Source organism: Mastigoproctus giganteus, chromosome 4 (assembly GCF_048544385.1).
Source record: "Mastigoproctus giganteus isolate SK-2022 chromosome 4, ASM4854438v1, whole genome shotgun sequence".
NCBI classification, from domain to species: Eukaryota; Metazoa; Arthropoda; class Arachnida; order Uropygi; family Thelyphonidae; genus Mastigoproctus; species Mastigoproctus giganteus.
The window spans coordinates 39644730-39660975 of record NC_143578.1 but is presented as its reverse complement, the minus strand read 5'-3'; the positions used below and the strand labels follow the sequence as shown (position 1 = coordinate 39660975).

Below are 16246 nucleotides of genomic sequence, written 5' to 3'. Positions count from 1 at the left end.
GGCTTCCTAATTTGGAATCTCCTCTGGCTTATGGAATATTCAGCAGCCTGGAAAGCAAGATGGCGGGGATTTCAAGCCCTGCTATGGGTCATCACAGAACAAGTAAATACATGGGCTGTGTTAGGGGAACCATTCACGAGTGCAATTTGAGCACATTCCCCTCAAATTTCTATTTATGGTATAAGTACCTTGCTTCAATCCCAGTTCCTCAACTCTGACTGTACATGAGGTGCACATCCACATAATTAGCACACTAAATTCAGTCATAATCGATAAGAAGTGTGTAAACCCCAATTCTTTGCTTACCAACAAGTTTTGAAAATATCAATCAAGCAAAATCCTCACTCTTTATAACTCTGTGGTAATTGTGTAGTGATACTCTGTTTTACATATTTGCTTCTGGATGTTCTGTAACTAAGTTCAGGGACACCACCATATCAAACAACTGTTGTAAAATACCGTGTATGCACTCTGAAATAAAGCATTTTTTGGGTATTGAATTTTATTAATTCTGGACGTAGAATACATGCTTAATTTGTTTCTGTACACTTCTGTTACATTCTGTATATACAGTAAGAAAATAATGTAAGGTTAAAATTAATAGCCAATATATTACATTATTTCACGAACTATTATCAGGAACATAACTCACTGTTACAGAAGTTTAAATAATACTATATTATAGTATAAATATAGTGCAGTAATTGTCATTTGATTAAATGGCTATAAATAAATTTATTTAGCTAATTTTCTACCAATAACTACCTCACATTTTAAATTAGATTTTTATATATGATCTTCCAAAATCATCCTGATCTCAACCACTTATATAAGGATTACAGCAATTAACCTTCATTCTATGTATTTAATATATCCAAAGTAATTAATACAGGCGCTCCACGGCTTAAGTCATGCTCAACTTACGGAAATTTGACTTTACGTAAGTTTTTGCAAGCCGATGCAAACTTAAAAAAATCGTGGAAACGTATTTTGCACCCCGCAGGCATAAATGGAGGTATCATGAAAATATAGTAATGTGAACCCAATAACACATTGTGTTTTTTTTTTGGTAATTTGTTCCAAGACCTTGGAAGCTGAAATTGAATGTTCACTATATAACTAAGCTACTTATCTCTCTAAAAGGTCATTTTTATAATAGAAATTTCACTACACTTTCATCGTTATCATATGTTCCATTATAAGAATCAATTTTGAATGCCTTTGTGATATTTTTCTAAAACACATTTCTGGGGGTCAATACCATAAAACAATAAAATCAATTTGCACTTTCTGGTTTATTGGACTTTTCTATTAGTGCAATCTATTATAAATGGGTAGTAAACTCGATCTTACTGCATTTGTGATAATATCGATAACTGGAATTGTGTGTGTTTTTACATTACGGTATTATGGTGAAATGAACCCCTTTCACTGAAATCTTCAATCATGTATAAAACAAATAAATTTTCAGAATCTTCTCTCCATTCCTATTTACTTATTACAATGATGAAGGGAAAGCGACCAACAGAAAGTGTAAATGGTGGCAGTGCTAGGATACAAAACTGATTTAGAAATAAAGGTGGAAATGATCAAGAAGTACGAAGCAGAACAAAATTTGTCATCTATTGCACGGAATTAGGTTTCACTGCTTCAACAGTGAATACTATTTCAAGGGACAGTGTGCGTATAAAAGAACATGTTAAAGAATCAATGCATTTAAGATCAAACAGTGATCAAAAAACAGCGTTCAGGTGCTATATCGAAGATGGAAAAGCTATTAATAATATAGATGGAAAATCAGATTCAAAAGCAAGTGCCCCCGAGTCCAATTCAAGCAAAAGCAAGAAGTATTTATGAAGATACTTAAGGATAAGTACAGTGAACACCAAGCCAAATTCGTGGCAAGCAACAGGTGGTTTAATAGGTTCAAGCATCACACTTGTTTCCAAAACATTAAAGTATGCGGTGAAGTCATCAGTGCCTATTCTGCAGCTGCAGAGAAATTTTGTGATGTGCTGAAAAAAACCCCTTCTAAATCTCCACAGCCCTCAACTTCTGCAGCAGTGTGCTTATCAGCTGGAGAGTTAATTCTCGCAATGATGCTCAAAAGGTAAAATTTTGTTGAAGTTTTGCCTGTCTCCTCTCTCTTTTTGTAATTTTGTACACTTTTGTAATTTTTCCTGCTCATGAGATAAAAAAATTGAATAAATAATTCTATTTACATGTTCGTCAAACATTTCTTTTTTGCTTCAGTCAAATTCAGCAAGCATAGCTGCGAGTGCTGCATAAGCATTTAGGGAAATTCCGACTTACGTAGAGTTCCGCAGAACACAACCCTTACGTAAGTCGAGGAGTGGCTGTATAACAGAAAAAACATACTTACCTTACTAAGAACTGAGTCTGGTAATCCTGACCGTTTAAGAAATGCTGCTGCTTCTATGGCACTAACCACAGCCTTTCCAACAGGATTTGCCTGCAAAGAGCATGAGCATTTAGAGTTAATCTTTTATCAGGACATAAGTCTCATGTCTATTTCTAAACTGACTGTATAAAAAATGAACTGCATTTGCCAACACTTGTTACTAAACTTTTAGACCAGAGGTCACCAAGTGGTGGACCACAGTCTGCTTTTCTGGACTGATAATGAAACGATTTTTCACCGATCACAGCAACCTGAACCTAAGTCAATTTTTACACAAAGTAATTATTTTAATTTTTCATTTTTGTAAGTTTCCTCAATTGGATGGATGACATTTAAAAAATCAACTGCACCTCATATCGAATGTATCTTTCTTTGTGTTCTGTAATAAAATTTAGTAAAGATTATGTTATCATAATACTAGACATTTCTTTAGTGTTATGTCAGGATCTGGACTGTGATGACATAAATTTTCTAATACAAACTGTAACAAAAATTAATTGGTGACCCATGATTTAGATCAGGGGTCAGGAAACTTTTTTTGGAAAGGGCCAGATCGTAAAATTTTTAGGCTCGGCGGGCCAAGTGGCAAGCTTGAAGATATTTACATGGGTAATTCTACTCAAAGAGCAAAAAAAAAAAAAAAAACAGGTTAAAAATCTTTTTATCAGGAAGTGATATTTTATATAATATTTATATATACACTTACAAAAAAATGAATAAAATATTTCCATTTATTAATAAACGTATTATAGAACTGGTTAAATTTTGTACTAATGCGATGAATGTAATTGTTTTTTCTGAGATAATATTTCATCATACTGGATATTTCATCATAATGTCTGTAGACTCAGGAAGTTAGTACTTCCTATCATTAAAGTTGTTTGCAAATGGTCATCCGTTAATAATGATCTATATTACGATTTTACATATTTCATTTTCGAAAATGTCTTTTCACATTGGTAAGTACTCCCAAATACAGATATAAATCCCCGTGCATATGATTTTAATTAACCGTATTTATCTTCCGAAAGATATTTATAGAATTGGGTTAGATCCATTTCTTTAAACCAAACCTTTAGCATATCATCATTTTGCAGATCAATCACTTCCAATCGAAGGTCTGATGGAAGCTCCTCAATTGTACAGCCAAATGGATTTTGAAAAATGGAAATGTCTTTTGCACTTGCATCAAATTTCGAAAAACGCTGTTGTAACTGTAGTTTAAGTTCAGAAAATATATCCGTCACGAATTTTTTTGGGAATGGGGATTTCTCTAATATTTGAAATTTTTTACAGCATGGAAAATGGTCAAACTTGGTTAATGTGATTTGTGTTTCAAACAATGCAAATTTTTGACGATATGACTTTACAATAGAATATGTTTCACATATGAGCACTGTTTTCCCCTGTAATTTTAAATTAAATTCGTTAAGCTATCCCATGATGTCTGTAGCAAATGCTAATTTCCATAGCCATTCATTGTTAGATAATAGTGGTTGTGGGCAGTTTTTCTCATTTAGAAAAATTTCTATTGCTTCTCTGAGTTCAAAAAATCTCAATAAAACTTTTCCATGCTGAGCCATCGAACTGCTGTATGGTAGGGCAAATCAGGATATTCGGTTTCAATCTCTAATAAAAAATCACGAAACTGACGATGGTTAAATGAACGAGAGCGAATAAAGTTAACCGCTGAAACAACTGGTTTAATAACACGACTGATTGAGGTGTTTCCCACAAAGAGCCTGCTGGTGATTGATTGATTGATTGATTGATTGAGTTTTATTGGCGCATCAGCAACTAAGGCTATAATGCGCCAAAACCTTGTCATAAAAAGATAAAACTTTCAGTGACCTAATGACTTAGTGACTTAGTGACCTAATGAATTAGGTCACTAAGTCAGGGTATAAAAACAAGTATAAACTGTAAAAGATCAGTAAACAAGTAACTAGTAAATCTTAGAATAAGATTTTTTTTTTTTTTTTTTAAATATGAGTAAAAAGGTTTACTGTTTTTAGGAAACTAAAAATAGCAGGTCATTGTCGGATAAAATCTGACTGAGTGTATACGGCTCAGTCAGATGGTTAAAAGCAGTAAAACGAGCATTTCTAAAATTGGTACAGTCACATAAAATATGTTTAACCGATAAAATGGTGTCGCACTGCTCGCACATAGGAGGGTCATCAGCCCTCAGCAAAAAGGAGTGTGTAACATGACAGTGTCCTATGCGGAGCCGAGCAAGAACAACTTCCTCTTTGCGATCCCTGCGTAAGCTGGACCGCCAAGGATGGATCACAGGCTTAATTCGACAGAGTTTGTTTGTAGTGATCAGTCGTTGCCACGAATCTTGCCACCGAGATTGTAGGTTACTACGGATCACTTGCCTGTAGTCTGTATAGGGGACTAACAGGTCAAGATTGTCCGTCAGGGCTGCCGATTTGGCTGCAGTGTCAGCCAAATCATTTCCTTTAATCCCGATATGACTGGGGATCCAGCAGAAGCGGATATCGAATCCACTTACATAGAGGCTGTATATTATCTGCTGGATTCGGGACAGGGTTGGATGATTAGTGTGTGATATCGCTGATAAAGCCTGTAGTGCACTCATTGAATCGGCATATATAATACACCGTTGGCAACGATGTTTTCTTATGTGATCTAGAGCTAACTCTATGGCATGCAGCTCTGCAGTGTAAATGCTGCAGTCAACGGGTATCTGCTCTGATATGGTATTATTTGGAAAGACAGCAGCAGATCCCACATACAATTCTGACTTCGAGCCGTCTGTGTAAACTGGCAAGAAGTCAGAGTGTTCTGCACGGTGTTGTGAATAGAACTGAAGGTAGACAGAAATTGGAGTATTCGACTTCGTCGCAATCTTGAGCGAGAAGTCACATGCTGGTGTTTGTGCATGCCAGGGTGGAAGGTGCTCCTTTGGTGATCGAGCGACCTTGTCTACCGAGATGTTAAGCTCATTGAGTAGCTCTTGAACACGAATGCCGAATGGGCGATTGGCGGTCCGTCGTGTGTTGTAGAGATTTTCCCATCATGGCTCGAAAACGGATGTCCACGTGAGATGGTCTGGTAGGGACTTCAGCTTGAAGGCATATTGTAGAGATAACTGCATTCGTCGAAGCGACAAGGATGGTTCGTTTGCTTCGACATACAGACTTTGGACAGGTGATGTTCTGAATGCGCCAGTAGCAATACGAATGGCTTGATGATGGATGGGGTCAAGCCAACGAACAGCGCTATTTCTGGCAGATGCATATACCTGAGACCCATAATCTAATTTTGAGCGTACAAGTGCACGGTACAGACGTAGAAGAGTGCACCGGTCTGCACCCCAAGAGGTAGAAGAGAGAGAGCGGAGGATGTTAAGCCCTCTCGTGCACTTTGTGCGAAGCTGACGAATGTGTTGGACAAATGTCAGCTTTTTGTCAAAAATGAGTCCCAGGAATTTCGCCTCTGATACAATTGGAATGGTGCTTTGTCCAAGTCGTAATTCAGGCTCAGGGTGGAGGTTACGTTTGCGACAAAAATGTACGCAAACGGCCTTCTCCGGTGAGAACCTGAAACCACTGGCCGTGGCCCAGGAGTTAAGACGGTCAATAGCTTGTTGTAGTTGTCGCTCAATAACCCTCATATTGCATGATTGAGAGAATATGCTGAAGTCATCGACGTAGAGTGCACTGTTTATAGTTGGAGGAAGTTGTTCAGAAATAGAATTTATTTTAATGGCAAAAAGCGTGACACTTAAGACAGATCCTTGTGGTACCCCCTCCTCTTGGCAAAAGGGCCGCGAAAGGGAGGATCCTACACGAACTTGGAAATAACGGCAGGATAAAAAATTTTTAATAAAAATTGGAAGGTGGCCTCTTAGACCAAGGTTGTAAAGGTCTTTTAAAATACCAAATCTCCAAGTTGTGTCGTACGCTTTTTCCATGTCAAAGAAGATGGACACCAAATGTTCTCTTTTTAGGAAAGCATCTCGGATAGATGTTTCCAGTCTAATTAAGTGGTCCAGTGTGGACCTGTTTCTTTGGAAGCCGCACTGAAAGCGGGAGAGAAGGTCGTTCGATTCTAAATACCATAAGAGACGGGCATTGACCATTCTCTCCAATATTTTGCACAGACAGCTGGTCAGAGCAATGGGACGATAGTTTTTTGGACATGTAGGATCCTTTCCTGGCTTAGCAAAAGCAAGAATAGTTGCCTTGCGCCAGGTATCCGGAAAATGCTCTTCAAGGAAGATTCTGTTGTACAGGAAAAGCACATGGTCCATGGATTCTGGTGAAAGATGGTTGATCATTTCATAATGGATGTTGTCTGGTCCAGCAGCTGTAGCCTTTGTACGGGCAAGTGCTGTTTTCAGCTCATTGATATTAAACGGCCCATTGTATGGGTGGGAACCCTTCGATGTGAATTTAAGGGCCTGTTTTTCAATGTTGTGCTTTAAGACCAGAAACTCTGGGGAGTAAGATGATGTTGCAGAGATGTTAGAAAAAGTTTCCCCAAGAGCATTGGCTATTGCAGTAGAGTCTGCAATAGTACATCCATTATATTCAAGGACCGATGAGGGGTGTGCTGTGTATTTTCCCTTCATTTTCCGGATTTTTTCCCAGACCACCTTAGTACTGGTCGTCTGGGTAATGGATGATGTGAAACGGATCCACGATTCCCTTTGACTCTGACGGCGGATATAGCGTGCTTTGGCTCGGGCACGTTTAAAGGCTAATAGATTGACTGTGGTAGGATATCTTCGAAATATTCCCCAAGCCTTGTTTTGAGCCTTTTTAGCTGCTGTGCATTCTGGATTCCACCATGGCTTTGGAAATGGAGGAAACCGGGTGGATGTTTTTGGAATTGTAGTTGCAGCTGCATGGACAATATTTTCTGTTATGTACGTAACTGCATCATTGATAGGCTCCTGACTGACTGTAGAGTTGTCAAATTTTGCCAGGTGTTGAAAGGCACTCCAGTCAGCTTGATCAAACTTCCACCGCGGTAACCTGACAGGAAGACAAGGTCTCCCAGTAATTAAGGTGGTTATCACGGGGAAGTGATCACTTCCATACAGGTTCCCTTCTACCTCCCAGGTAAGTGAAGAGAGAAGAGAAGGCGAGCTGATAGAGAGATAAATGGCAGAAAACGTACGGGTAGGCATGTGGAAAAAGGTGTTTGTTCCCACATTAAGAAGGCAGAGGTCATTATCAATGAGCATACGCTCTATGACTCGTCCCCTTCTATTAATGCTAGCACTACCCCACAGGGTGTTATGTCCATTAAAGTCCCCAAGAAGTAAGAAAGGGGGTGGCAACTGCATTACGAGATCATCAAGGTCTTTCTGGCAGATGTCAGTACCAGGTGGCAAATATATAGAGCAAACGGTTAGTAAAAACCCCACTGTTATTCGAATTGCTACTGCCTCTATGCTGGTGGTAAGTTGCAGATGCTGAAAAGGGGTATGGTTGCCCACAAGGATTGCGACTCCTCCATGAGCGGGGCCATCCCCAGTTCTATCCTTGCGAATGACAGTAACGTTGTGCATCCTGGGGTCATCATTTGCCCTTAGGTAAGTCTCCTGTATGCAAAAGCAAGATGGTTTGTGCTTTTGCAGGAGTGCCTTGATGTCTTCTGCATTTTGCCGGAATCCACGGCAATTCCATTGTAGGAATTTAGCCATTATTTTGGCTTGGTGGGTCCATCAGGCGGCTTCCGAGGTGCTGAGGGGTTACTTTTATCAGTCTTGGGTTTATCTTTTTTGGGGAAGAATGGACGCTGTCCCGTGTCCATTTCCTCCTCCGCAAAGAGTTCCAAGACTGAATCTTCGGGTACCTCCTTCTGCTCAACATCCATCTTTACTTGGGTACTAGGGGGGGACTTCCCCTTTCTTATTCTTTTCTTTCATAAGTACCTTTGTTACTTGTGGAGCATTAGGAGGTACCGATATAGGAGTGGCAGCTGATTGGTCCTTCTGTGCAGGTTTCTGCGAACTTAGGAGATAACGCGCGATGGGAGTGAAAGACTCCTTTGGAATAATGGTCATGTCCGTCTGAATTCCGACGGAACATCTCCCTGCTACCTTCTGGGCGTAGGTAGGTTTGTTGATATTCAGGGGTTTGACCGATTTCCTTGCCTCCTGGTATGATATATTTAGCTCTGCCTTGAGCCGTTGAATTTCTTTTTCTTCTTTCCACCTCTGGCATGCTCGTGAGTAGGCCGGGTGTTCGCCTTCACAGTTAATACAGGTGGGTTTTGCGGCTGAACATGCTGTTGTTTCGTGGTCCTTTGCACCGCATCGAGCACATGCAAGGACTCCACGGCAGGCCATTTGAGAATGTCCATACTTCTGGCATTTAAAACACCGTAAAGGGTTAGGAACGTATGGACGCACTGAACAGTTGATGTATCCAGCTTTAATCTCGTCAGGAGGTTTAGGAGAGTTAAAAGTCAGGATAACGCTCCTGGTTTTAACAATTTTTCCATCCCTTCGCGCAGTAATTCTCTTAACGGCAGTAACTCCTTGTGGTTTCAATTCTAAGCAGATTTCCTCCTCGGTTACATCGAGAAGGTCCCATTCCGAAATGACACCTCTCGATGAATTGAGTGTTCTGTGTGGTGACACTGTTATGGGTATTCCTCCGATTGATGTTGCACGGAGTAGCTGCTCAGACTGCCTGTCAGTTTTGGTTTCAATTAAGAGGTCTCCAGAATGGAGCCTCTTAACCAATTTGGGTGACCCTGCTAACCCATCTAACCCTTTCTGTATGAAGAAGGGTGACATTTTACCAATTGGTTTTTCTCCGGTGGAGTGTATAATTAGGAACCTTGGAACAGGCCCTGATGGTAATTCCGTTCGCTGCCTCTTTTTAGCAATAATGCTATCTGTATCTGTGTCTAAATTTTCAGATAGGGACCGGGTTGGGGCCCCTGAAGGAGTAAGTTTCTCAGGATTCATATAGTTTTTTAAATTGTTCAGTGCCCGGGCTCCCCACCCACCACGGAGCCCAAAGGGACGCCCACTACCCGGCATGCAATAAATGCGCTCGGGAGTGGAACGCCAGGGCTACCCAGACACTATACCCGCACCGCCGCCAGCCTGAATCCTGTCCCTCGGACCATGAGGGTAGGGGCGTGGCATTGACATGGTTGACCCTCGCAGGCGAGCCTACTAGCCGATTGATCCTAGCCGGGCCTTCCAGGACCACCCGTCTTGTCGAAGCAGGGGCCAAAGTGGTGTATTGAAGCTGGGCCCCTCAACCACCAGGATCCCCCTTTCCGAATTTCCACGGGTCGCAGCGCACGGCAAACACGCCGGATTCCATTGATGTAAGCCTGGAACCTGGGCTGTGGGCGTTGGATCTCAGTGATGCTAGTCTGGAAGTCCAGCAGCGTCACTGGGAGGTCCCCTCATCACGTACAGGTGCCCACGTCGAGGGGCCTGCTGGTGAATAATACAATGAATTACCAGAGGTTTTGAACATTTAGCTTCTTCACAAGCCTTAAAAATTTGTCCAACTAATCCTTTCCCCATTCCACACTTTTTTTTTTTTTTTACCACCATCAGTTGTGACACGTTTTAACTGATTCCATTGCAAATTGTACTGTGTTAGCGTTTTCTCGACTTCCTTGAAGATATCTTCACCTGTAGTTGTTCCATGCAGACTATTCATAGAAGCTAATTCTTCAGTAACCTCAAACTCAGTACTGACTCCTCGAATAAACAGCAACAATTGGGCAGTATCAGTAATGTCTGTAGACTCATGAAGAGCCAACGGAAACCACTTGAAATTTTTTGCCTCGTCTTTTAATCGACTCTTGATGTGGCTCTCCCGATGTCCTCAACTCTTCTAACGGTTGTTCTCGCTGAAAAACTGACAGATTGAAACAAATCCATTTTCTCTGGACACATTTCTTCGGCTGCCACAAGCAAATATTATTTAATTAATTCACCATCAGTAAATGGTTTCCCTTTCTTGGCTAATAAATGAGCTATTCGTAAGCTTACTTTAGTTACTGCTTCATTATCATTTTTTATTTTAACGAATAAATTGCATTGTGATGATGCATTACGTTTTAAACTTTCTAATTTTAGCTTCCGTTGATTTTCTGTAAGTTTTGAATATTGTGCCGCGTGGTTAGTTTGGTAATGACAACATATATTGTACTCTTTTCGCACAGCTATTGTGTCATTACATAATAAAGACGATACTTTGTCATTTATTTCTATGACAAAATAATTCACACTCATTCAGCTTTAAAAGCACGCCATTTGAAGTCCACTTTTCTCTTCATATTTGATCTTGAGGGTGACATGGAAATGGTGGGTAATAAATAAAAGGGAAAAAAAAGATCGCATAGCGCCATGATAGACAATACCACGTGCGCTGCTAAAGCAAAACTGAGAGAAATTCTGGCAACACTTGTTCTACGGTAGACGACAGAATGCGAATATGTGACGCCAGTAGCGCCACGTGCGGTCATTATTCTCAACTCGACTATCGGCTATTGCAGCGTGTAATTTGATTTATTTAAAAAATTTTTCATGTAAAAAACAATATTAACCCGGCAGGGCAGATTAAAAAGAGGGGGTGGGTCGGATTTGGCCCGCGGGCCATAGTTTGCTGACCCCTAATTTAGATAGGTAAAACAAGAAAAAGCTTGTTCACAATTGAGACAAAAGTGTCAATATTTGACTTAGCTCTAGCTTATCGCTGTTTGCACTCACATATGTTAAAGAATTTCTCATAAATGTTAACTAAATCAAAACTAGGTTGTCAGGTTTTGCACTGATGCATATCTGCACTCCCATCAATTAGGTGTTTATATGCATTGAAATGGGTGTTGGCACTAAAATCCCTATTCTTAATGGAATGCTGAGGCACCTTGTTGTGATAACCCACTGAGAGACCAATACCAAATATTAGACTTTTGTCTTAAATGAACAAGCTTTTGCTTGTTCTTTTTATCTAAATTTTTAGTAAGGAGTTTAATTATGTAACTGCTGATAATTTTTTGTATTTTTAATTATTTAATGATTATTCATTAGGAAAGGCTACTGAATAAACTTATCTTGTGATGATGCAGTTACTACAAGTGAGATAGCATCTGTCTAGATTATATCAAATTTTGAAGTGGTTACACTATGTAGTTTACAGCATATGCTAAAAATACATAAAATTCATAATTATTCTCCAAATGTAAGTTGCATTTGGAGAATAATCCAAGGTTTTATATGATGTTATTTTCAGTGCATTACTACTGAATCCCAATAGTAATGCACAGAAAATAACGTCGTATAAAATTGTAACACTAATATTTCAAACAAATAAAATAGTGAACAATATCAAGATTATGTATGAAGTATACAGAAATGAAAGGAGAGAACATGAATATGAAATGAGTGATGTGAAAAGATTTTGTGAAAGGACAAAGAACCAATAATTTTCTTTCCAGACAATAATTCATATTTATGGTTCTAAATCACATTGTATTTTTCATTTTACTAATGAAAAAATGTTTATTGTTTCTAAAGCCTACTATTGCATTTTTCTAATTATAAAATTTTTGTTTTCTTTCACACACATCGACAGCCATTTTAAAAATTCTAGGTGATTATAAGAAAAGTAAAAAAAAAAAAAAAAAACCAACATGGTGCTAGACAGAATTGTGAAGGTTACAAACAGTTTCAAATTCCTAAAATCCCTACGAAGAGAGAGACATAATTAGGAACAGGCAAAACTAAAAAAAAAATCAAAAAACTTTTTGAGGTAACAAAACCACAAACTGATGAAACTAATAAGATCTGAGGACTTACTTAACAAATACAGAGCAATTTTAGGGAAAAAAGTTGCAAGTTAGGATTAAATTTGAAAATGCCCAATTCTTCCCAATTGGAGGGAGTACATGATGAGAACTTTGTAAATCAATTCAGCCCTGGAGAGGACATGCAAGGCTTATGGGATAGAATTTTTCCCAGCATCGCCTGAGATTGTTAACAGGAGAGACTGCTTTTGCAGGGATGTGATACACTTAAACAGAAGGGGGTGCAAAAATATTTGCTGATGCTATCAAGGCAGCATTAGTTGGGTTAGAAAACTGCTAGCTTGGGAAGGGGAACACAAGCTAACAAATTAACTACAGCAGCAGGCAGAGGTAAAAGTGATTCTTGCACTGCTTCTGTTGGAACATACTGAAAAGCAAGGTGCTGAGGATTTCAATCCCTGCTATGGATCATCAAGGAACAAGTAAATACAGAGGAACTAAAAATAGGAACAGGTGTAAGTATAATTGCAAGTTCACTAATGCCAGGAGCATAGTAAATAAATTTGGTGAATTTTAAGTACTCATTAAGTCATCAAATGTCAACGAAATAGGCAACTCATACACCAACCATTAAGTTCGATTATTACTGTAAACAAAATGTTGATACAAAATTAAAATAAAATGTGAAAATTATATTTACAATGAAATAAATAAAACTGAATTGATCTACCATAAAATAATAAAATGTGATAACTCTATTTACAATAAAATAAAACTGACATAATCTACGATAAAATAATATGAATTAAAACATCGTTACAATAAAATACTATAAAACATACACGTAATTAAAAGCGATAAAACCTATAGCTTTCGGAAGTGTCGGCTTCCTTCCTCAACAGTATCAAAGCTTCTTGCAACACCTCCTTAAATAGCAGGCTCACTGTGCTTCCACACGTGGTTCAACCAGCGCATGGTCTGAACCGGAAGTGGAAATAGCTCGGGAGCGTGTCAAACGGAACCGCTCATCCATACTCAAGACAAGAGTTTCAAAGAGGGGATGCATACGCATGCCTCTGTCCCTATTAATAGTATTGTTATCGGATGAGCAGATTCACAAGCTCTCGAGCCATTTATGGTCCCAGAACCCATGCGCCCGGTCAACAATAACCGCATCCTCTGGGGAGATCCGATGCTGCTTCTCCCAAAAATGCTCGGCCACAGCAGACTTACCATAAGCCACGACTTTTATAGCATTTAGGTGCTCCCCCATACGATCCTTGAACTGCCGCCTTGTCTCACCTACATAACATTCCTCACAATCCGGGCATTTTATCATATATACGACTCCGCTGCTAAGATCCTTTGTTATTGAATCTTTTACCTGAGACACGACTGTGTGCAACCTCTGTCCTGGAAGCTGCACACAGCGTGTCTTATAGCCGCGTAATATTCTAGTTAGACGTTCAGTAAGGCCCAGATAGTAAGGAATGTATGCAGTGGCCACGGGTACAAATGGTTCCCTACGGTTGGACATAACCTCTCTACTATATCTGTCCAAGATCCTCCAGGGGTAGCCGCATTTCTTAAGGTCTGCTGTGACTCGTCTAATTTCAAATTCTCTATCCCCAGAGGTGGCACAGTGCAACCCTGCTCTATCCATTAGTGCCTTAACCACACTAAATTGGAAATGCGGTGACACTTGCATATAAGGGATGCAGAATTTGAACATGGAAAGTACAATGCATACAGCAAGGACAGACAAGACAGAAGAGATGGAGGAATTACGCTCTTAGTTAAGAAACATTAAATCTAAGGCACTGCATCCATTTGGCATGGATGACAAGTGCAATGCTGAGTCAGTCTAGCGTAACATAATCACTAGGAAAACAAAAATGAGAGGAGTGTGATAGGCCTAATGACTGTGATGAGAATAATAAACAATTATACAGAGAAACAGAGTAGGCCAGTAAATTAGAATGTTTATTACAGGGGATTTTAAATTTCCAGATATTGAATGGAAATTGTGGGTTGGTCATGCTCACATTAGCAAGACTTTTGTCTTTTTTTTTTTTTTTTTTTTACACGAGAGGTGTAAAAAAAAAATACCAAACACGAGAGGTATTAGAACCTATAGTACTTAGTACCGTGCTTGGGTTGGAGGTTGAGAAGACGAAAGAAGATATTTGTTGACATTGAACTTGAACTTCTGTAGATTGTAATTTTCAGGAAATACGTATGAAGGAAGGTTGTTCCAGAAAACGGCAGTTGAATGAATAAATGAGGAAGATGAAAAGTTGGTTCTGTGGGTTTGAAGTTGGACAGTAAATGGATGTTAGCTGGTGGCGGCACGTGTTCGGACTGTTTTGAAAGAGAGAGCGGGAATTATAGAAGCCAATTCAGAAGAACAGTGCCCATGGAAGTATCTGTAGAAGGGGCATGCAGCAGAAACAGTACGTCTATGAGAAAGCGAGTGGAAAGACTCTGTTAGAGATGAATCATTAATTAGCCTAACTGTCCTCTTCTGAATGGAATCAAGAAGCCTGAGAGAGGTTTTGGGGGCACCACCCCAGATTTGGGAACAATATTCCATGGTAGGGGGGATTTGCGATTTATACAGAGTGAGCAGCTGTTTGGAAGAAAAGTAATGCTGAGAGCGAAAGAGAAAACCAAGTTTTTTAGATGCAGAGGAAGCAATATTTGTAATGTGCTTGTGCTTGTGCCAAGAGAGATTAGAAGGCAAGGTAATCCCCAAAAGGGATATATCATTTTGCCTAGAAATCGGAGTCTCACTAAAGATAAGCCTAGGAGCAGAAGAATCCTTTTTGCGAGATATAATACAAGACTGAGTTTTAGAAGGGTTGGAATCAACTAAGCTGTCTTTGCCCCACTGGAGAATTACCTGAAGATCGGCATTTAAGGAATTGGTAGCAGATTTTCGAGAAGTTGAAGCTGATTGAGCAGGACAGCGTTTCTCAAAATGGAAAGTTGAATGCAATGTGCTATCATCGGCAAAACTATGGATAAGATTTCCAGTCAATGGAAGAAGGTCATTAACATACAAGAGGAAAAGAGTGGGGGAAGGAACTGAACCTTGGGGGACACCGGCATTAGTGGAGAAGTTAAAAGACAGAGAGCCATCTACCATCACCCTCAGTGAGCGATCAGAGAGAAAACTGGATAACCAATTACTAAAAACTGTTGGCAAACCATAAGATGGAAGCTTGTTTAGAAGACATTTATGCCAAACACGATCAAAAGCCTTTGAGATGTCAAGAGCAGCTATTTGTGTTTCACCAAACCTTTCCATTGAATTAGTCCATAAATGGGTAACATAAGCCAGAATATCACCAGTGGATCGACACTGACAGAATCCATACTGGCGATCGTTGATCAGACTGAAGGTTTCTAGGTAGTTTAAGAATTGGCGTTTAATTGATTTCTCCATTACTTTAGAAAGAGTAGAAGTAATTGCAATGGGAAGATAATTGGATGGGAGGGATTTGTCACCTTTTTTAGGAACTGGCTGGATATGAGCAAATTTCCAAGCAGAAGGAAAAACACCTTTGGAATAAGAAAGTGAAAAAAGGTGGCAAAGAATAGGAGTAAGTTCCAGAGCACAGGTTTTGGGAACAAGTGGAGAAATACCATCAGGACCTGGAGCTTTCTTAGCATCAAGATTCATCAAAATCCTTGTGGATTTGTTGAATGACTATTTTCAAAAGAAGAATATTACAGGGCCAACAAGAAGAAGCAATACACTTGGTCTGATTATTAGTAGCAATTCTTCATGCATTAAAAATCTGTAGGTAAAAGACTCACTGGTGGCAGTAATCACAATACACTGAGGTAGGATTTACTTAAAGATATAACTACTGTTCAGAGTAAAGGGAAAGGCTTTTTCTCTCACAAGGGTGACTACAGTGGTCTCTGACAATTTTTAAATTCTATGCAGTGGGACCAACTGATGATTTACCAACAACAAATTCTAAATGGAAAATTCATTTAGAGAAGTAATCACAGAAGACACTAGGCTTTTCATACCAACTAAGAATACTG

The 16246-nt window shown here is 39.4% G+C and overlaps 1 protein-coding gene across 6 annotated transcripts in view; it reads right to left on the bottom strand.

The window, feature by feature from the left end:
* LOC150086640 (uncharacterized) overlaps positions 1-16246 on the bottom strand; it is a 292377-nt gene that overhangs the window by 239665 nt on the left and 36466 nt on the right. For all 6 annotated transcript variants that reach the window (XM_090372657.1, XM_090372662.1, XM_090372661.1 and 3 more), the window contains one exon: positions 2384-2473. In XM_090372657.1, coding sequence (XP_090228783.1) covers positions 2384-2473 — 90 coding nt within the window. The remainder of the gene's footprint in view (positions 1-2383; positions 2474-16246) is intronic.